Source organism: Narcine bancroftii, chromosome 3 (genome assembly GCF_036971445.1).
Source record: "Narcine bancroftii isolate sNarBan1 chromosome 3, sNarBan1.hap1, whole genome shotgun sequence".
Lineage (NCBI taxonomy): Eukaryota > Metazoa > Chordata > Chondrichthyes > Torpediniformes > Narcinidae > Narcine > Narcine bancroftii.
This window is the reverse complement of record NC_091471.1, coordinates 276,968,511-276,991,441: the sequence shown is the minus strand read 5'-3', so window position 1 is coordinate 276,991,441 and position 22,931 is coordinate 276,968,511. Positions and strand designations below refer to the sequence as shown.

The 22,931-nt window shown below is 44.4% G+C and overlaps 1 protein-coding gene across 2 annotated transcripts in view; it reads left to right on the top strand.

Annotated features, from left to right (window-relative positions):
- Positions 1-22,931, top strand: part of grid2ipb (glutamate receptor, ionotropic, delta 2 (Grid2) interacting protein, b) — a 335,342-nt gene that overhangs the window by 247,114 nt on the left and 65,297 nt on the right. For both annotated transcript variants that reach the window (XM_069928210.1, XM_069928209.1), the window contains 3 exons: positions 14,178-14,272; positions 17,866-18,049; positions 22,388-22,542. In XM_069928210.1, coding sequence (XP_069784311.1) covers positions 14,178-14,272; positions 17,866-18,049; positions 22,388-22,542 — 434 coding nt within the window. The remainder of the gene's footprint in view (positions 1-14,177; positions 14,273-17,865; positions 18,050-22,387; positions 22,543-22,931) is intronic.

Sequence of the window (22,931 nt, the reverse complement as noted above, 5' to 3'; positions counted from 1 at the left end):
AGATTAATAAAGGAAAGCTTCAATCTAAATGCTCATGCACACAAGGTCGCCAAGAGTAGTGTGAAACTGGAAGATTGGGAAAACTTTCAAAAGCAACATAAAACCAATAAAGAAAGGGAAGACAGGTGATGACAGTAAATATAAAGCAGAGAGTAAAAGTTTTAATAGATATATAAAGTGGAAAATGGTGGCTAATGCTTGAGGGAGGGAAATAATGTTGAGTAATCTGAAAAGGTCAGCACAGATAGCCTCGCTGTTAGCACAACGCTGTTACAGCGCCAGCGACCCTGGTTCGAATCCCACGCTGTCTTCATTCTCCCCATGTCCACATGGGTTTTCTCCCATCTTTCAAAATGTATGGGGGGGGGGGGTTATAGATTAATTGAGTGGCATGGGTTTGTGGGCCAAAAGGGCTTGTTACTGTGCTGTATGTCTAAGAAAATGGCAGGAAAACAACTATTTTGCGTTGATCTTCATAGTAGAAGAGACATCTTAAATGTTACTGAGAAATCTTAAGGATGTAAAGGGCAGTGAGGATCTTTAGTGCTGAGCAAACTAATGTATTCAAAGGTAGATATGTCCCCTGGTCCCGATGAAATATATCACAGGATATTGAAAGAAATGATGGAAGTTGTGGTAGGGCCATTTGTGATAATTTACCAGAATTCTCTGAGGTCTTAACGGGTCCCAGTAGATTGGCAGCAAAAGTAACACCAATGGTTAAAGACATCTGTTGGCAAAAGGCCAGTTGGCTTAACATTTGTAATCGGGAAAATGGTTGAAGCCATCATTAATTAAGAAATGTTGAGACATCTGGATAGAACTTGTTCTATCAGACAGACACAGCATGGATTCAGGAAAGGTAGACAAATTTATTGGAGTTCTTTGAGGATATAACGAGTGAAGTAGATGGAGGGTGATGGGTGGATATTGAGTACTTGGATTTCCCAAAGGCATTCGATAAGGTGCTGCATAAAAGTCGTCCATAATGTAGTGATGCATGGAGTTAGAGGTAATGTAATAGATTGAGAATTGGTCAACCAACATGGGAGTTTCTCTGGGTGGCATTCAGGCTGCAGGGGTCGGTGCTGGGCCCACAACATTAACAGTTTGGAAGGGACAAAGTGTGGTTATGTTTGCTGATGACATTAAATTGAGTGGAAAAGCAAATTGTGCCCAATAATAATGAGAGTCTGCAGAGGAGATATAGATAGGTTCAGTGAGTGGGCAAGGGTCTGGCAGATGGAGTACAATGTTGGCAAATGTGAAGTTATCCACTTTGAAAGGAAAAATAGATCAGATCATTATTTAAATGGTGAAAGATTGCAGCCTGTTGTTGTGCAGAGGGACCTGGGAGTGCTTATACGTGAATCACAAAAGGTTGCTTTGCAGGTGAAACAAGTAATTACGCAGGCAAATGGGATGTTGGCCTTCGCTGCTGGAGGGATTGAATGTAAGAGCAGGGAAGTTCTGCTCTACAAGGTACTGGTGAGGCTGCACCTGGAGAACTGCATGCAGTTCTGGACTCCTCACTTAAGGAAGGATAGACCGGCTTTGGAGATGGTGTAGAGGAGGTTTACCAGCTTGATTCTGGAGATGAGGGGCTTAGCCTAAGAAGAGAGTTTGATAAGCCAGGGACTATACTCATTGAGTTTAAAGTTATCTATCATAAAATATCTTGTGCAGAGAAAAGGATTCTTCAGCAAACTGATTAACATTTTATCTCCAGTTTTGTCCAGCTGAATATAGAACCATATTTACAGAATATAGGATTATGATGAAAAAGATCAATTAGCCCTAAGCAATGACAGAACAAGAGCACTGTAATGGGGCGCATTCAAGAGCTGATGAAGCGACACATGATTTGGGGAAGGTAAGGGGTGGTAACAGTGGTATTGGGACATGCCCCTGCTCATGGTCATTAGACTGGGGTTTCTGCATGCCATGCCTCGGCTACCACAGCTCGTGGGACAGCAGTCTTCTAATGTGCTACATCCCTTTGCTTCAACAAAACCAGACTTCTCAATTATTCTTGAGAGCAGAAGTCTATTCACGTGGTACCACTCTACTCAGTGAGGACTCCAAGCTCCCTGAGAGTGGGGGGGGGGGAGGGACACATTGCTGTGCCCCAGGAGCTTCAAGCTGCTCTCATGAGAGAGCGGATCTCTGGCCTGATCAAAATGTGACTGCTTCAAAGCAGCACGCCATCTTCTGCTACTCCTCGGCAATTGGGCCCTGGCCCTTGCCCCCGCGGGGCCCTGTGACCAGATTGTTTCTGTATCCTCATAACAGAGTGTGCATGGCCTTCCGTGTGGAGGTCACGGTCTCCTGACTGACTCCAATCTTCTGTGGACGTGTGGAGCAAGATACCTCTGTGTCTTTCTCACCTCCATCATCGGTGAAGTCGTCCAGACTTGTGACCCTCTCACCAGTTCTGCTCAACCTTGATGTGCCAGCCTCAGAGATGCTACAGCATTTGGGCACAATGAATCTCATCACTGTCAGTATCATCATCCTGCTCCTCCTCTCCTTCCACCTTTCTTGCCCCAATTCATTGTTTTGGGGAAGGGGAAACTGACACTTCTCCTGTTACCCAGCAAAGATGAACCAGAAGAGAGTTGCACTGGTGATTTACACACAAAATATCTTTAGGGGATTCAGCACAGATAGAAGCGGATGCCCACTGTAGCAGATTTGAGATGGTTTTGTCGTCTCGTAGCCCTCTGCCCAGGAGGAGCAGAATGGTCTCCTCCAGTATAGTGAGGCCCTGAAATCACAAGAATCCCTTTCCACACTGGTGGCCTTTCTCCACTTCCCCACTCCAAGCCTAAGTGGAAGAAGTGAAGACCATCATATCACCATTTAGCGTTTAGACCTTTGCTGACTTGAACCTTGCACAAAAGTGAAGAAGGCTATTGGGTATGGTGGGATGTGGGTGGGAGGTTGCGTGGGAGTGCGGATGAAGTAACAGCTTGTGGCATTCTAACAGTTCATGTGGGTGGGTGTGTGCTTGCATGTGTGTGTGTGTGCATGCGTGCCTGTGTATGTGTGCACGAGTGTGTGAAGATCAGGATTTAGACATTCTGCATTGTAACAGTCCATTTCAGCCCACAAATCCACAATATAACCTACACCCCCGGTACATGGGAGGAAACCGGATCCTCCAAGGGAAAACCCATGCAGACATGGTGAGAACAGGCAAACTGCATACAGACAGCACGGGAACACTGCAACATTGTGCAGGGATTCTCACTCTTGGAGAAGGGGGCTCATTATCATCTCTAACCAGGCTGTTCTTCTTATAGCCCTGGTCATCTTCCACAATCACTTCACCCCTGTGAATGATCTCCCTCCTGGCATATACTTTATGCACCATTCCCGTGTCCTTTCCTGAAAAGCTGAGAGCTGATCTTTCAGATGGCAGCCAGAATTGTGTTTCCTGCTGTTGGCTGCAGAAGTTTGCCCTGATTGGCATGAATGTTGTGCAGCAAGGTGCCCAAAATTCAGCTGAGTTTGGTCTCATGGAAGTATCCTGCTCCAACTTTAATATTTTCATCTGTCTATGAACAACACTAATCCTCTTTCAAACATTTTTTCACTAGAGGAAGATTTTAGGAATGTCAGAATACAGGGATGATATTCTGTTGATGCTGTATATTAATGGCTTTATGGCCAAGTTTGCAGATGATACAAAAGTTGGTGGGCAAGCAGGTAGCGTTGAGGAAACAGGGAGCCTGCAGAAGGATTTAGACAGATTAGAAGAATGGACAGAGAAGTGGCAGATGAAATATAATGTTGAAAAGTGTACAGACTATTTTTTAAATCGGGAGAAAATTGAAAATACTTAGATGCAAAGGGACCTATGAGTCCTCGTGCCTAAAGGTAAACTTGCAGGTGGAGTTTGTGGTGAAGAAGACAAATGCGATGCTGGTGTTCATGTTAAGAGGAAGAGAATAAGAACAGGGATGTGATGTTTATAAAGCACTGATCAGACTTCACTTGGAGAAATGTGAGCACTTTTGGGCTCCTCCTATGCTGGCATTGGAGAGGGTTCTGGGAATGGAAGGGTTATCATATGAGGAGCCTTTGCTATCTCCTAGCCTGCACTCGTCGGAATTTAGGAGAATGAGGGAGATCTGATTGAAACATTTTGAATGTTGAAAGGCATGGACAGAGTAGATGTAGAAAGGTTGTTTCCCATGGTGGAAGAGTCGAGGAGAAGAGGGCCCAACTTCAGGATTGAAGGGCTTCTGCTTGAACAGTTGCAGAGGGTGGTAAATGTATGTTGCCACAGGCATTTGTGGAGGCTGGGTCATTGGGTGTATTTAAGGCAGAGATTGATATGATCCTGATTAGCCAGGGCAACAAAGGTTATGGAGAGAAGGTCGGGCAGTGGTGCTGAGTGGGAGAATGGATCAGCTCATGATTAAATGGGAGGCACACTTGATGAGCTGAATGATCTAATTCTGCTCCTATGTTTTATGATCTTATGCAATAGTGATCACTCTTTCTTCAGTTTCAGTTTTTTGTTTTGCACTATCAATAAGTGGTAATTCTGCCTCGCCTGCAAGAAGAATCTTGGGGTTGTATGTGATGTCTGACAATGAATCTGAAATTATGGACCAGAGTAGTTTGGGCTTTGTAGAAAAGTACTAAATTGTGGGAGGGCAAATTATGACACAGGAGGTGAGGGAGTAAATTGGGAGAAGGAGCAGCTGATGAGAGTTCAGAGCTAGCAGGTTTCAGTGTGAAGGAAGGACAGGGATGGCAAGCAGCAGAGTTGTACTTTGGTTTGGATATCATGTCCAGCACAAATGTGGGCTATGGTTCCATTAATTTTGGGGAGAATTCATATTTGATACTAGATCTAGATGCAGCAGTCTTTCAGCCCCCCACCCCATAAAGATGGTCCAATTTTTAGTTGGATGTAAGGATCCTACTAAATTACCAATCACTTCCGTAGCAGATGCAGTATATTGCTGGATATACAGTAAAACTTCCTCCACATTGTCCCATCTAAAGTACGTTTTGTATGAGATACAAAGGTCTTTTTCAAATTTAATTTAAAAAAAAATTTAGATATACAGCAATATTAAAAGGCCATTTTGGCCCATGTGTCCATGCTACCCAATTTACACCCAATTAACCTACAACCCCAGCATACTTCGAACAATGGGAGGAATCCGGACCCCCCAGGGAAAACTAAGCAGACACGGAGAGAACACGCAAACTCCTTACAGCCAGTGCGCGATTCGAATCCCGGTCCAGTCCCGATCCCTGGCGCTGTAAAGGTGTCGTGGTAACCGCTACGCCAACCATGCTGGCCCTTCAACTGCCACAATGTGACATTTCCAACAACAGCCCCAATAGACCCTTTGCTGATTTACTCAATTATTTCTTTGCAGGGATGAAATACTTGTGCTGCGTATGTATTGTTTGTCTGTATGTGCGTTATGTCTGGTTGCGTGTTTTACACCGAGTGGAGAGCACTGCTTTGTTGGGTTGTACTTGTACAATCGGATGACAACTTGGCTTGAACGTGTTAGGTCTGCTTTGTTCATGAATGAGTGAGACAAACACCAGGCTGAGTCGAAATCAGGGTTCTTTGTTCTTTATTACCGGATTGTAACACTTGCGACCAACCATGTTAGTCGGAGAATGCATTCTGCCGTTATCAGCAAAATGGTGATTTTTTATACCCTTGGATATGTGCTTAGAACATCATCATATCATTACTTGTCCAATGACTAAAACTGTTGTTATCCTTTCCCTGCTAGCTTCCTGCCTCTCAATCCATCAATGTCTCTCTTATCTTGTAAGTACAAGGATGCATTCACATCTTGTTACAGCCCTGTACATTCCCATCTCATGATGTTTTACCTAACAGGAGTACAAGGACACCTCCCCTTCTTGTTACAGCCTTGTACAGGGTAACTCCCTACACATTCCCATCTCATGATGTTTTACCTTACAATCCCTCCTTTGTCCTCTTTAGAGGACAATCTCGCCCTGACTATGCTACCACCGCGTTACATTAGTTCGCCTATTATTGCCAAGCTCTATACGGGTTCTGTTCACAGGGCAGTTCGGCTGGTGGGCGAGGGCTCCCCCAACCCTCCTTTGCGTACACCCCCCATCCGTCACCCCGATCCCATTGCCCGTTTACAAGTTTCATCCCATTTGCCCCCAAGCAAAAAACTAGCTAACCCCCCGTACATTAGTAAATACCCAAGTTAACATATGGTCTACAATCTGATTAATAATGTTTGTGTTACAATCAATGTTATAATATTTGTTCTACAATCAAAGTTATAATATTTAGGTTACAAGCAAGGTTAAAATTATATGTGTAACAATCTAATTCACAATCCCTCCTTTCCATCACATTCCCCATCAGACTCCAGATCGATCTCAGCAACTTTCTCCGCCTCCTGTAATGTGAGATAGTCTTGCTCCACAGCCTGCACAGCTTGATATTTCCGAGGCAGTTCATCACGGTCAGCAAAGGCTCTCTCTATGGTCCTCGTGACCAGCGTTCGAATGCATGGAATACAACAACAGCCACAAGTGATAAAAATTGATACAGAAATGAACAAACCCAGCAAAAGTTGTCCTAACAATGTGCTCCATCTCCCAAACACTCCCTGTAACCAGGATAAAACAGGATTGGAGACTCCAGACTGGGCTTTTAATTCTTTCGCCAATGCCCTAAGTTTCGTTAACCCCTTAGTGAGTGATCCATTTGGCCCTGTGTTATTAGAGATAGAAGTGCAGCATAGATCTCCAAACATAGCACACACTCCACCTTTCTCTGCCAGGACCATATCAATCGCTATCCTATTCTGAAGTGTCATAAGGGAAGTTTCTGACAGTTGTTGATGTATTGCCTCAACAACGTCCCTGGTCAAATTTGCAAGGCGCTGGACATTATAGTGAATAAGGTTGATCCTATTAACATTCTTATTTACAGTGATGGGAAATATTGCACTAAAAACAGGAAAGCTTTCAAACCCAGCTGCAATCTCATCGGCTAATTTAAATTCGTCCGGAATATTCCGGGCTTGGCCAATGGCATCAATCCATACCCCATCAGGGTTCCTTCCTCCCGGCCCCAAGAGTCCAACACTCCTCCTTTTTCTCCACAGCCAACTCTCTGTGTGGCGCAATTCTAGGGAATCCTCGTCTCCCTCCTGCCTTTTGACAATCAGCACTGGCGCATTAAGGGTTACTAGAGCACACCGACCATCCCAGTTAGCGGGGAGCCAGTTGTACAGCACTCTTCCTCCACAAAACTCATCTGTGTAGTCATTCAATCTGCTACAAGTCTCCTTAGTTTCAGATTCATTTTTTTTTGTTATGGGACCTCAAAATCATCCCCTGTATATGTTCATGATAACCAGTAACCTGTTTGGCTGCCCTGTCAGGCACCCATGTGGCGTTTTCCCTGCTAATAGTAGGTCGTCTACATACTGAATCAGTGTAACATCTTCCGGGAGCTTTAATTTCATTAGGATTTCGCTAAGGGCCTGATTGAACAGTCCTGGACTGTCCTTATAACCCTGAGGTAATCTAGTGTATGTGTACCGATGTGCTTGGTAAGTGAAAGTGAACCAGTCTTGGCATTCCTCAGCTAATTTCAAGCAGAAGAATGCGTTTGCCAGATCAATGACAGTATAGTATTCGTGCTCCGGACTCAGAGCCCTAAGTGCTACATATGGGTCTGGGACTGGTCTCCCGATGGTCTTGGTAGCCAAGTTAATCTCCCGGAGGTCGTGTACCATCCTCCAGTCTTTTCTACCCGGTTTGGGAACAGGCATGATGGGCGTGTTCCACATACTGTCAGGTGCCGCCCTTAAAACCCCTGACTCCATTAACCCTTCTATCGTTCCTTTAATACCCTCCTCCTGACTGGGCGACAAGCGGTATTGTTTTCTCCATATTGGTTTCTGCCCGGGGTTGGCCAATTCTAGAAATACCTCTCCTTTTATTACTCCCACATCATAGGGCCCCGTTGTCCATATATGTGGACTCAGATTAGAAAGATATTTGTCTGAGTCTCTGTGATCAATATTTTCTCCTTCTATGGCTCGGTCTCTTTCTACTTTCTCATTCACTACCTGGTCCCATGCTTCAATATTCAGTCTGACAAATTTTCCTCCCTCCGGGGTGGAATATCCCGGGATTTCTGTCTGCCTGTATTCACACCCTATCGCTTCCTTTACCATCGGACCCAGCTGTCGAGCGTGTTGATCTTTGGCAATACCCAAGGTCACATGAGGCACACTTTCTACTCCTAAGCAGAACCACTCCATTTGTTCTTCTGTCATGACAACCATAGCAGCTATTCCCTCCTTACCTACAAAGATAAATGGACAATGTATCGTTTCTGTCTTCCCTTCTTTTAGAGAGTCCCACCTCTCCTCATATTCCTGGTCCGGGTGGATGGTGTAGTTTAATGTAACATGCATAGAATCTAGTGGATAATGGTAATCCCCATACCGAGGAATACTGGCCCTCCACTCAAAAAACTGTTTAACCAGCCCTGGGCCTGGTTCATCATACAGTAGCCGACTCCAGAAAATACTAACCTCCACAGAGTCTTCTGAAGCGTTAGATGGGGTCATTACTATAAACTGTCCTCCCCTTCTTATTGTATCCCCTGGGTATGTTAACCGAAGGCCCTTCTCAGAACATTGTATGGTTATTCCTAGTTTGGTAAGAATGTCCCATGCTAATAAATTAATGGGGCAACTTGGCACAACCAGGACAGGCGTTTTAACCCTTTGTCGTCCAAATGTCATGTCGATGTTATCTGTATAGGGCTGTGTTTCCCTTATCCCGGAGAATCCTATTGTAGATAATGTTTTGCCCGAAAATGTGCTCCCTGGGGGTTTTTTAATCACTGTCGTAACTGCTGCCCCTGTGTCAACCATAAATTCAATTTTTTCTCCATTTACCGTCCCCCAAATTTTTGGTGGCTCCCAGGGAGGCGTGATTTTTGATTCTCCTGGGCACCTTCAATAATCAAATTCAGCACCTTCCTCAATATAGTCATTACACTGAGGTGCCTGGACTTGTTGATCACTCTGCCACCCCCCGATTCTCTGGGGCCCATCAATGTGTCCACCCCTACCCCTTGCTTGTCCTCTTAAGTTTCCTCCTCTTCCCCGATAGCCTCTCATAGAGGGTAATCTTTTTCCCCTTGCTCTCCCAGCCTCCGGACAGTTCCGCTGGTAGTGTCCAGGATTTTGGCAGTACCAGCATACTACATGTTCCCCTCTATACATTGTACCTAGCTGTCTTTCCCAACCATTTCTTACTTGGGGTCCCGGATTTATCACTGGCCCCATGACCTGTGGGACTATCTGTTGGGCCGCTAATTTAACCCCTATATGTTCTATGGCTCACCAATTTATCGGTTGTTTTGTCCACCTCCTTCTGGGACGCACTTTCTGACTTAGCATGCTCTGATTGACGATGTCGTTTGATTGCATGTGTCAGGTGTCTTTTCCACAAATCCTCTGACATTGTCTCTACTCCCACAATGTCCCTTAATTTTGCTTGAACCGTAGCAGGTAGTCCGTTTATTATCCCATTACGAAAGTGAGCCCTTCCTAAGGGGCTGTGGTCGGGTCTTTCTCCAGTCCCTGTTTCCCATAAGTCCCATGCTCGAGTGAAATACTCGTGTGCAGTCTCTCCTTCCTTTAGTTGAAGGGTTACCAAGGCATCCAAACTATAGGGTGTAGGAAATGTTTCTCTAAGTGCTTCCCAAAATTTATTCCGAAGTGGGTTAAATTCTATTTCATCCCCCAATTTACTGCTTCTTACAATTTTCTCTATTTGCTTCAGGGCCCCTTCTGCCTTTAATTTTATCATGATAGTTCTGACATCTGCGAGTGCTAATTGTTCTTGGCAGGTTTCTCGCTCAAAACAAGAAATCCATGGACTTGCCCCATTACTCAACGGAGGTAGTTTTTTCATTAAACTCTCTAAGTCCATTCGTGACCAGGGTACATATTTTTGAGTTCCCCGTCCCGTGATCAGTAATGGGCATTGATATCTCAATTTTGGGGATTTCTGCTCCTTCTTTACTCTTGGCATGCATTTATTTATCCCACCTTGTTCTGACTCTTCTTCGTCACTGTCACTGTCCCTATCAGCTTCCAATGTCTCAGGGTCAAAGGTATATTGGTCACGTTCATCTCTAAGATAATCTTTTCGGCCATAGTTTAGTTGTTTCACATCTTTCTCTTTTGTTCTAACTATGTCCAGGTAGGCATGTCTATTTTTCTCCCTCCCGAGTCTTTTCCTTTTACTTTCCTCCCATGGTGGATCGTATCTCGTTTCCTCATCTGTACTACACTTTTCGTCCTTTACTCCTATTACCATTCCTTCAGCTTTAATTTCTCCTGACAGTGTTGTAGTTATCTTTTCCACTTCCTTCAATACACCTACCATTAATTCTTTTTGATCCTCACTGATCTGCCCCAGCACATTAATATCTCTGTTTAAGTTTTTAATGTTATCCTGAACCTTTTTCATGTTCCATTTCTGTATCTCTAACTCCTTTTCTATTTTCTTGGACTCCAGAGGGGTCTCCACATCTATTACTCCCCCTTCTATTTTTATTAAAGGGGCCTGTACCTCGTCTGATGTGTCCCTATTCCCGAGGTTCTTGTCACACCCCAGTGTCTCAATATCTGGATATAAGGGACGTGACTCCAGTATCCCATCTGGGGTGCCAGGGGCACCTTGTGACTCCACATATGCATAGGGCGGGGGTCTACAAGCTATTTCTACAGGGGCCATAATAGGTGGGTTATCAGGGAGACCAAATTCTTCGAATATAGCTAGGACATCGCGGTACTGCATCTCCTTGTCTCTCACCCTCTTTTTTGCTGACTCGCGATTAAAGATTTTGTTTTCTGTGTCCCGTTTTGTTTAATTGTATAAGACTCACTTATAAATGATTTATTGTCAGAGTACATACATGACATCACATACATCCAGAGACTATGAGAGAGAGAGAGAGAGAGAGAGAGAGAGAGAGAGAGAGAGAGAGCATAGCGAGAGAAAGAGATAGAGAGGCAGATACACAGAGCACAAGAGATAGAGAGAGAAAATGCCTTGCACTGGCCCCACTGGGAGAAAAGTCTTCAGATTAACACTTTCGTTTCAAAGGTTTTAAAAGGTTCTCATCCTGTGATCACTGGTCTGGATCAGATTGGGTCTCCCACCACTGGGAACTATCACTCCTTCCTTCCCTCCCACCTCGAGTGAGCTACATGTCAGCCCACAATGTCTGCCCTGATCCCGCAATGGTGGGGGTGCGGGAAAGAGGGAGGGAGAGAGGATAAAACAGGATCCCATTTGATGCGGAGCTGGAATTGTGGGCACAAAATTAAAACCAAATTGTATTTCTCTGCCCTGCCCAACCTGGGGATTTCAGGGCAGCACCGCCACAGATTGGGATTGGGAGGGGGAGTGGGTGAGAGAGGAGGGGGGGGGAGAAGAGAGAGAGGGGGAGAGAAGAGAGGGGGGGAGAGAAGAGAGAGGGGGGAGGGTGAAAGGAGGGAGGGAGAGAGCAAACCCGGACACTTCGTGGCTGGAAACTGGAAACAGGCACTTTTCCTTTCCCTTCTGTGTTTTGTTTCTTCCAGCTTATCTAAGCCTCTACGTTTTAAAATTTTTTTTTCCTCACCTGTCAGGAACATCTCAGTGCCCCCGGGTAACCAACCCCTCTTCCTCCAGCGGTCTACACATTTTCGGAGCATTTTTTGTTTTTCCAATGCCGCATTACTGGTATTTCGCTCCTCTAATTCCTGATTAATTTCCTTAATAACTTGGTCAAAAGTCTTAGCAGGCAACTGTACAGCCATAGCTGCGGGACCGTTTTCTAATGCCTGTTTTAATTTAGGTTCTTGTCCGTTTAGGGGATCTATGTCAACGAAAATTGCTTTTAAAAATGTCTCCTTGCAAGCTGGATGACTAATATCTTTTAAAGGAACAGTCTCTAAGTCTTGTCCTCCAATTGACTTCAGACTGTCCTGTATACTCTGATTGCTCGTTTTCCACTCTCTGTTTTCCCAAAGGGGTCTGAAAGTTAAATTACAACTAGAAAACCAAATATTTGGGCTATACTTTTGTCCTGTTTCCCTGTACCAATCTATGAATTTACGTAACTTTATCTCCTTGGTGATGTTGGGAATACCCTCATTTAACTTATCAAAAGTATTTCGAATAAACTGGGTGTCTCTTAGGAGTTTGTCAACTTTTTCATTAATATCTCCTACCTGATCCGGACACAGCTGTCGCAGCCTTCTGTCGTCGTTCTTGTTCACCAGGCAGGCGTCCCTGAGTACTTTTTTTGTTGTCTCAAGGTCTCTAGTGTCTGCTGTGGTATTCCACCACGGCGAATTGGGGAAATAAATTCTTAACTTCTCAAGTGTACAGACATTATCATACCTACCGGACATTTATAAGTCAGTCTCTCAGATACAATTGAGGCCAATAAGGCTGAACCTTTGTTTTCTTTCAAAGCCCAACCTTCACGTGGGAGATTTCTCCTCTTAATAACCAGTTTAGGGCAGAAAACTCAGGTCCTCAATTGTTTATAGACCACCTTCTCACTCTATTGGACTTTGCAACGACACAATAAAGACTTTTAAACTCTAGTAGTTTCTTGCGAAGCACTTAATAAATGTCATTCAAACACCTTAAGGACTTTTATCTTGTCTGTAATCACTTACGTGTTACAATCCTGGCATGCGACCTTCAATTGTGGTCGTCTAATTTGTCCAATCTCCAGTTCTTACTGACAATCATAAAGATTTAAAAAAAAAAGAGAATTTTGTTAAAACAGGCTTCTCTGGACCTTTTTATCAGCCGGCTGAGATGATTGTCAGAAAAAACAGAAACCGTCGTCCAGTGTTCACTCACCCATCACGTCGGGGTCACCAAATTGTTAGGTCTGCTTTGTTCATGAATGAGTGAGACAAACACCAGGCTGAGTCGAAATCAGGGTTCTTTGTTCTTTATTACCGGATTGTAACACTTGCGACCAACCATGTTAGTCGGAGAATGCATTCTGCCGTTATCAGCAAAATGGTGATTTTTTTATACCCTTGGATATGTGCTTAGAACATCATCATATCATTACTTGTCCAATGACTAAAACTGTTGCTATCCTTTCCCTGCTAGCTTCCTGCCTCTCAATCCATCAATGTCTCTCTTATCTTGTAAGTACAAGGATGCATTCACATCTTGTTACAGCCCTGTACATTCCCATCTCATGATGTTTTACCTAACAGGAGTACAAGGACACCTCCCCTTCTTGTTACAGCCTTGTACAGGGTAACTCCCTACACATTCCCATCTCATGATGTTTTACCTTACAAACGAGAGCTTGTTATCATGTCGATAAGTGCAATGTGCAAGGAAGTTTTACGGGCTGCAGCTTCCCAGTTACGTAGAGCACACTGACAAGCTCAATTGTGATGCCATGAGGAGAAGGAAAAAGATAATGAATATAAAAGATAGAGCAATCAAATAAATAATAAATATTTATAGTTGATGGTGGAGCTTGTGTTTGGAAGGTGAGATGATGTGGGAATGTCTAGTCATACATCATGGTAACAGGCACTTTCAGCCCATGAGTCCGTGCCGCCCAATTACACGCGATTGATCTACACCCAGGGTACGTTTTGTAGGGTGTGAGGAAACCGGAGCCCCCGAGGAGAACATACAAACTCCTTACAAACACAGGATTTGAACCTTGGTCCTGATTGCTAACGCTGTTGCAGCGTTGCACTAATTGCTACGCCAACCATGACACCAAAAGCTCCTAAAATACGATTGAACTTGTCCAGGTTCAACTTACGGACCTCAGGATCCTTGTCACAGAGACAAGAGCATCATTGAGCTCTAGCCCATTGATCTATCTATACTAATACCCTTTAGTAGCACTGCAATGGTCCTTAACCTACAATGCCTTGTTGATTCAGTCCAGATGCTTTGTAATTGTGGTGAGAATACCTGTCTCCATTGCCTTTCTGGACTGGTCAGGTATTGCTTACATATCCCTTTTGCTTCAGTTGTCAGTGTGGTACTAAATCCTGCAAACTGTGAACAATGGTGTGATTGTCTGGTAAGCAGATTCTTTTCCGTGTTTGTTTTAGAAACTGTTCCCATGAGAAGGTGGTGGCCATGTTACAAGGCAGTGGAGCCATGCCCACTCTGGTGGTAGAAGATGGACCTTTTAATTTCCCTCTCGGTAAGTGGAGCTGTTGTCAGGCTGCTGGGTTGAATGTCACACTGTGTCAGTTCAATGTGTCATCAGATTCCATGATCTTTGACAGATACATTACAGAAACCAACTTTTTTCAATGTGGTGAATGAGTGTGAGAACTTTCTCAACTCTCCCATGATGCTATTCTTATCACTCCCTTTAATTAAGAGTGATGTACAGTTGGGGTGACTGTGTTACACATTTTTAGAAAAGATCTTTCTGAGATTTCTGGGTCAATGAAGAGTGGAAAATTACTCTTCAAAACCTGCTTGTGTGGGCTGTGCCAGTTTTAAACTTTCTGCACCTGCTCTATTACACACAGTGTACAGGTTTTAATACATGGGGATAGAAGAATACCCCTGGCATTCTCAGCTGATTGTTATCTCAGTGCTGCATTCAGTAGCCTTTCTAGTAGCCAGTTTATACCTTTGTAGGTAATGCTGCAGTTTGAAATTACTTCTGAATTTAAAAATCTTGAGGCACAAAATGTTGGGCAACACACTTGGTACAGCAGTTAGTACAACAGGTCATGAAGCCACCCCACAATTTCAGCCATCCAGAGTGGATTCTGACCTCTGTGCTATCTGTGAGGAGCTTACATGTTCTCCAGTTTTTCCCCATTTCCCAATGATATTAAGTTACAGTTAGTACAGGAAGGTGGTGGAGAATTGGGTATGTGGTGTTCATGGGCATTTAAATGGAGAATAGATTTACCCCCTCTATAAATCTTCGTCCGCGAAGCCAAGCCAAAGAAAAGATGAAGGAGAATAAGATTTCAAATCAGAATCAAAATCTTAACTTATTGTCATGAGCAAGTCATGAAAATTCAGTGTTTTGCGGCTGAATTCAGATTTATTGTCAGAGTACATATACATCACATACAACTCTGAGATCTTTTTTTCTGCAGGCGAGGCAGGATTACCATTTATTGTCAATGCAAAAAAAACTGTGCACAGTGTATGCATGTAAACAAATTAAGAACTGTAAACAGATAATAAATGTAAACAAACTAACTGTTTAATAGAGAGAGAATTTTAAAAATCAATAGTGCACAAGAATCCTTAAATGAGTCCCTGATTGAGTGTTGTTGAGGAGTTTGATGGCGGAGGGGTAGCAGCTGTTCCTGAACCTGGTGGTGAGAGTCTTGTGGCACCAGTACCTCTTTCCTGATGGCAGCAGTGAGAACAGAGTATGTACTGGGTAAGGATCTTTGATGATTGCTGCTGCAGTGTTCCCTGTAGATATTCTCAATGGTGGGGAAGGTTTTGCCTGTGATATCCTGGACTATGTCCACTACTTCTTGGAAGGCTATACACTCAGGGGTATTTGTATATCTCCATGACAGACCAGGATGCAGCTGGTCAGCCGGGGGAGCAGTTTCCTGGGGGGAGGGAGTTTCTGCAACACCAAGTGTTCAGGCAGTGCAACGGGATAGAGTCAACCAGCAGATGGTGAGTGGGGTGCGCAGTCCAAAATGTGGACGCCAAAATGTCCAGCCCCAAAATGTCCAGAGCCAAAGTGTTGAGAACCAAAACGTACAGCCCCAAAATGTCCAGAGCCAAAATGTCCAGCAACGAAATGTCCCACCCCAAAATGTCCAGAGCCGAAATGTCTAGCCCCAAAATGTCCAGCCCCAAACTGTCCCACCCTAAAATGTCCAGCAACAAAATGTCCAGCCCCAAAATATCCAGTGATAAAATGGCCAGAGCCAAAATGTTCAGCAACAAAATGCCCAGCAACCAAATGCCGGCACCAAAATGTCCAGCACCAAACTGTTGGCACCAAAAAGTCCAGCACCAAAATGTCGGCACCAAAAGGTCCAGCAGCAAAATGTCCAGCTGCAAAATGTCCTAGACCTGCTGGAAAGAGACAAATATAGGTTTGGAGTGAAGAATAAATAATGGAAGGAAAATTCAAGACATTGGAAAACTCTATATTCGTACCATTGGGCTGCAAACTGCCCAGGTGGAATATAAAATGTTTTTCCTCTAATTGTTAGTGAAGCTGTCCAAGGCTGGATAGGTCAGTGTAGGAATATGAGGGATGTGATAGTACAGATTCTATCATCAATATATATATATATGTACAAATTGTAGTGTAGGATGACTGTGATTGGCTGAGAGCATAGCCACGCCTACTGGCAGGTCTTAAAGGGTTGCTCCTAGCCAGACCAGGTTATTCTGGACTGGTCGACCTACTTGTGATATGCTCCAGTCTTTTAGTTAATAAAAACCTTGGTTTGGATCAACAAGCCTTTGATTCTTTCAATGTGCTTTACAAGGGGAAGTTGACATGGCATCTGAAATAAATTAATGAGATTGTTTATAACCCTTCTAGCCTTGAGATAACCTCGTGTGCACTGAAAGCCTGACTCTTGTTCAGAATTGTACAGGAATATCTGTGTGATTTTTGGGCTCAAGCCTCTCGAGAAAGTGTTGAATCCACCATCTTCTGTCTCAGAAAGGAAAAACATTGCTTGTTGATCCATGAGAGTTGAACAAGAAGGTCTGCAAATGGTGATGTTGAGTACAGTTCTCAAACATTGTGGAGAAACTCAGCAGGTCACGTAGCATCCCCATCCCCTTCCCAACATGGATCCATTCTAATTTGCCTATCATAGCAACAGGTCGGTGACAGATGCCACCACTCTGGCTCCACACAAATCTCTGGAACACATGGACACCAAAGATGCAGACATCAGATGCTCGTTATTCACTACAGTTCATCTTTCAACAACATGATCCCATCAAAACTGATCAGCAAACTGCAAGATCTGGGCCTCAAACACCACTGCATCATTGGATCATGGATTTCCTCACCTCTAGACCTGAATCAGTGAGGATTAGTAATAACCATCTCCATCAGTACCAGGCACTGCAGCGCTGTGTTCTTCGCCCCCTCACCATCTCCATCAGTACCGGGCACCGCAGAGCTGTGTTCTTCGCCCCCTGTTCTACTTGGTTTATGTATTGTGTGGCTCAGCACAGCAACACCACCATTTACAAATTTGTTGATGATACCAAAGTAGTGGGCTGCGTAAATCTTTGTTTATTTAAGAAAAAGATATGTAGACAAAAGAGAGAAATGTACAATTTGCACTACCGATAAGTAGAAATTCTGCCTGGCCCACAAGGAACAGGAATCTCAGGGTTGTATGTGATGGCATGTCCATACTCTGACAGTAAATCTGATTTTTAAACTCTGTATTTCCCTCTCCTATCAGAGAGATATCACCTTCCCATTCCTTTCAGCTTTTGTTCTCTTCTACCCTCCTAGCTGTCTCCACCTGTGCCCCTCCCCCTGCCTCTTCCTCCCTCATTTCCCCTCCTCCTCCCTCCACCTGACCTTTTTATTCAGCAGTTTGCCAATTTTTGCTTATACCTACCAAAGGACCCAGAAACGTTGGTTCCCCTTTACTTCCTTAGGAAGCTGCGTGGCCTGCAGACTTTCTCTAGCTGATGGAAATGTCTGTGCAGAAGGCTTCACAAAATGTGTATGTGCTTTTATTCCTGTCTGCCTCGTGTGACGGTTTACATATATACTTTGCTCCCTTCTCTTCCTCCTGATCCACTTCCTAGAGCCAGAACCTGTGGACAATCCCTCATATGCTTCGTCATTGACCTCTCTGCAGTGGGTGACTGAAATCCTGCCATCCAGTATAAAGTTCCAAGGAAGGACCTTTGTCCAGCAACTGGAGCACCTTCTGACACAACAGGAACGGTACAGTTTCTGTAAGGCTCTCGAGTGCTTCTTCCAGCACAGGTAGGTGCCTTCCAGGTCAGTACAATGAGACTTAGTCTGAATGAGGCTCAGAGCCTGGTAATTAACTTTAAGTGTATCTCTGCAGCTGAACACTTACAGGCGAGAGCTGGAAACACCTCTAACTGCCAGACTGTCTCATGTGTGTACAAGCTGCACCACCACTCACAGGGGTCTCGGTAGGGTCTGCTTGCCAAGTGTGGGAGTCTCTTTTCGATTTACTATCCTTGATGGAGACGGTGTCCTCCCTGCCATCCGGGTACTCCACATAGGTGTACGTGGGATTGGCGTGAAGCAGTTTCACCTTTTCCACCAGGGTTCGGTCTTGCTTCTCCTCACGAGTTTCCTGAGAAGAACCGGATCAGGAGAGGTGAGCCAGGTTGTGAGTATAGTTCCCATTGCTGACCTTCTTTCAAAAGTGAATTGGAGCTCGTGAGGAACAGTGTTGGTCACGGTACATAGTAGCTACCGGATGAAATGGAGCACCATAGGGAGGATATCCTGCCAGCGCCGAATCTGGAAGGCCTTTGGACTTTAGGGCCAGTTTGACAACCTTCCAGACTGTGGCATTCTCCTTTTCAACCTGCCCGTTCCCCCAGGGGTTGTAGCTAGTAGTCCTGCTGGACATGATGCCCCTCGCCAGCAGATACTGACATAGCTCGTCACTCATAAAGAATGAGCCCCGGTCGCTATGTATATAGCTGGGATACCCAAACAGGGCGAAAATGGAATCTAGGGCCTTCATAACTGATGTGGTGGACGTATCTGGGCCTGGAATGGCGAACAGGATGTGGGAGTACTCAACAAAGATAGAGAGGAAGAAAATGTTCCCATTCGTGAAGGGGAGAGGTCCCTTAAAATCAACACTGAGCTGTTTGAAGGGCCTGGATGACTTGATCAGATGCGCCTTTGTGAGGCGGTAGAAGTGCGGCTTGCACTCTGTGTAGACCTGGCAAGGCCTGGTCATTTCCCTGATATCTTCCATGGAGTAGGGCAGATTGCACACCTTGACAAAATGAGCCAGAGGCATTTCTTCCTCTGAATAAGGATCATTAAGGGCTCCAGGACTATAGACAATGTCATAATTGAGGGTGGAGAGTTCGATCCTTCACCTAGCAATTTTGTAATTCTTAACATTATAAACATTAATGCAACCAAGCACTGATCAGTGAGGAGCATAAATTTCCTACCAACTAGGTAGTGACTTCAGTGCCTCATGGCTTCTACAATGGCTTGAGCCTCCTTTTCCACAGAGGGGTTCCAGAGCTCGTGGCCTTGCAATGTCCGAGAAAAAAATGCAACCAGCCTGCCTGCCTGGTTGAGGATAGCAGCCAGGGCTGCATTCAAAGCGTTGTTTTCCACTTGGAAAGGTACATTCTCATCTACCGCATACCCTAAAAACGAGTGCGGACCTTCTGAGTTCATCAGTGTGGAAGACGTCTCTGGTCATGTTCAGGTAGGCCTGGAAGCAGTCTAGCCAGTATGTGAACTCCTCAGCCACGTCTAGGGGGTAGGGGGTCCATCAGCAGCCTAACAGGCTTGAGTAGAGCTTCCATCGTTAGGGAATAAGCTAAGAAAATTGTAGCACGAGTAAAAACTCTCATGCCTGGAGGGAGAACAAACACTTTTATTAGCTTATAACTAAGAATAGGGTTTCCCAGTAGTCTTTGTATGGCTCTGGGTTTAGGCGGGACACCAGGGTATATGTGAGCAGATGGGGGTGGAGCTGGGAGGCAGAGCCAGTCACCAGTGTAACACCCTATCAGTGAATCCCAGTTCAGTGCAATTACAATGGTGAATTTTCCACAGGATCCGGAATTGTACCTTCTGGAAAACTTTATGGTCATGAGTTTTAAACTGTTCAGATAACAAATTCAGTTTGTGAAGGTCGCCTTGTCAGTAGTCAGGAAATGTATCGCGGTCACGTGGAAGTCCGACTCCCAACTAAATATTACACAATGGAATATGGAAATGCAGAGTTGTATCCCCCTGGAGAAAATCACATGATTTAAAATATGACACATTCGTTAGTTTGGCGACCCTATCAAATATATTGGTCTGCAGGTATGACCATTCCCCTTCGGAACAAGGGTACAGAAACAATCCATCCCAGCAAGGAAATTATTGAGATCAAGAAAATGGGACATGACATAGACAATGTGCTCTGTTAGTCATTTTTTAAAAATTCCTCACCTTTGGTTACCCGGTCTCCAAAAACTGCTGCTTTTGCCTCTCTCTCATTTACAATGCTCCTCTCGCCCTCCAATTTTTTGGGTGAGCAAATTTCTCCTGTATTGTTTCAAACAACTATTATTTGCTCTCTTTTCCAGAGTGTCGTTGAACATTGTTGCAGGCAAATACTAGTGCTAATTGTCTGCGTCTGGACTCTGTTCTGTGTCTTTTCTAGAACCCAAAACAAATTCTGCAGATCTGTTCCCTCCTCAAAGCCACATAGACTCTCTCTTTCTCAAAAGTTGCAGTGGTTACTGACTCTAACACTGCCGAAAGCAAATCATTACATGTTCTTTGGAAAGAAGAAGTGGCTATTGGCTCTAGTGAATGATTTAGAAGTGACCATTTGTCATTCGGAGGGAATAACTTTTCATTGTGTGATCTGTCAAAGTAATACAGTTTCCAACTGTCATGTTATATTTTCGAACATAGAATACTACAATGTTGTGCCAACCTACTCCACGTTCAAACTCACCCTTCCTCAAACCCATAAAACATCATTTTTCTTACACCTATGTGCCTGTCTGAGACTTTTGTGAATGTCCTTGTTGAAGCAACCTCCTCGACCAATCCCAGCCATCTACCGCCCTCTGCTGGATCCCCTGCATTCTCCTCCAGTCACCTTAAACAGATGTCCTCTGGTATTGGCTATTACCACCCCGGGAAAAAGTTGCTGGCTGCACACTCTTATAATCTTCCACACCTCTCTTGTCCTCCATCGTGCCAAAAAGAAAAGCCCTAGCTCGCTCAACCTTGCTTCGTAAGACAGGTTTTCCGATCCAGGCGTATCTCTGGTAAATCTCTTCTGTACCCTCTTCCACATTCTTCCAGTAATGAGGTGTCCAGAACTGAACACAAGTGTGGTCTAATCAGAGTTTTATAGAGCTGAAACATTACCTCTAGGTTCTTGAACTTAATCCCCCAACTAATGGACACCTTCACAACCACCTCATCAACTTGCACATCAACTTGGCAGCCTCTGCGGACTTGGATCCCAAGAACCCTTTGTTACTCCACACTCCTTAGATTCCTGCCATTAACCATCTCTGTATCCTGTCTTTCTCCCGTTGTAACCTACGATCCTACACGATCCACAACTCTTCCAACCTTTGTATCATCTACATATCTTCTCTTTGCATTCCCTTCTGTCCAGTAAACCACCTCCTTGTGACTTGAAAGTATAGTCTCTAGGAATATTGGTGGACTATTCAGTCCCTGGGGTCTGATCACTCTTCAGTGTATCTGGGAGTGATCTGTGGTCTACCTCTTTATTGGTTAACATTAAGAAAAATCTGTCCCTCTCATTTAAATTGTAAAAAGTCTATCTTTGGGTGTCAAGTATTGCTTTATTGCTAGCTCTTGATTCTGAGTCACATTGTGGTTCCAAAGTGAGGGGTATGTAACCTTAGCAATTTAAGTTGAATTTTTCTTAATTTCTGTAAAAAAGATGAAGAGCTGCTGCAATGTTACAAAAATAACTAGTAATTATTATTAACAACTTCGGGATGGGGATGGGGCAGTTGCTAAGATAACCAACCTTTAACGTAAGATTTAGACATACAGCACGGTAACAGGCCATGAGTCCGTGCCACCCAATTGCTCCCAATTAACCTACACACCTAGTACGTTTTGAAGAGTGGGAAGAAACTGGAGGCCCCGGAGGACATCCACACAGAAACAGAGAGAACGTACAAACTCATTGCAGACAGCATGGAATTTGAACCCAGGTCCCAATCGCTGGAGCTGCAACAGCATGCACTAACCATGCCACCCCTATTAGCAAAACTGCTACAGTGAGATCTGCGGAGAGACCCCATTCCCACAGACTATGGCTTGAGTTTTCCAGGATACATTCTGATGTCCTATCACCATTCCTGGTGAAGCAATGGTGCAATAGCTCTTCACAGAATGACTCGGAGAGCTTCAGCGAAACATGGAGCGAGATGTGGGAGATACAGCAGGAAACCAGGAGCACTTCCCGGTGGAACAGTTGGGTCCTCATTACTTTTATCTCATTGAATTTCTCAGTTTGTTTTAAGCCTGTACTGCTGACAGCTGTCCCCATGCAGCACAAGGTCCAGACTGAATCTTCCACTTGTGCTTCCACAGGAACATTGATACTTTGATTGTTGACATCTATCCTGTGCTAGACACACCAGTGAAGCAAGTCATCTGGCAGTTCATCTATCAACTGCTGACATATGAGGAGCAGGAGCTCTGTCATCAGAAGATCGCCAGATTCCTGGGATACAAGGCAGCAGCAGGTGAGATGTCCTGATTGGAATTGTGACCTGTGGAACCTGAGAAAGAAGTGATTGAGCAAGACCTTCAAGAGGATAGAGGACAGCAGGTGCCTTTTGTGACATGGACAGCACTGATTCAAGTTACTGTCAATACCATCGAAACTCAACAACATTCTCTGACATTTCATTTATTAATTCACAGCACATACACAGAACCTTGAACGTATTCTCTGTGTTTTATGGACCACTGATTAACTGTCCAGAATCTCCTCTCATTCTCTCTCTGTCTCTCCTTTCACACACACACTCACACACACACGCAGTCACTCACACACACACACACTCTCATGCACAGTCACACTTACACTCACACAGTATCTCACACATACACTCACTTTCACACATACATA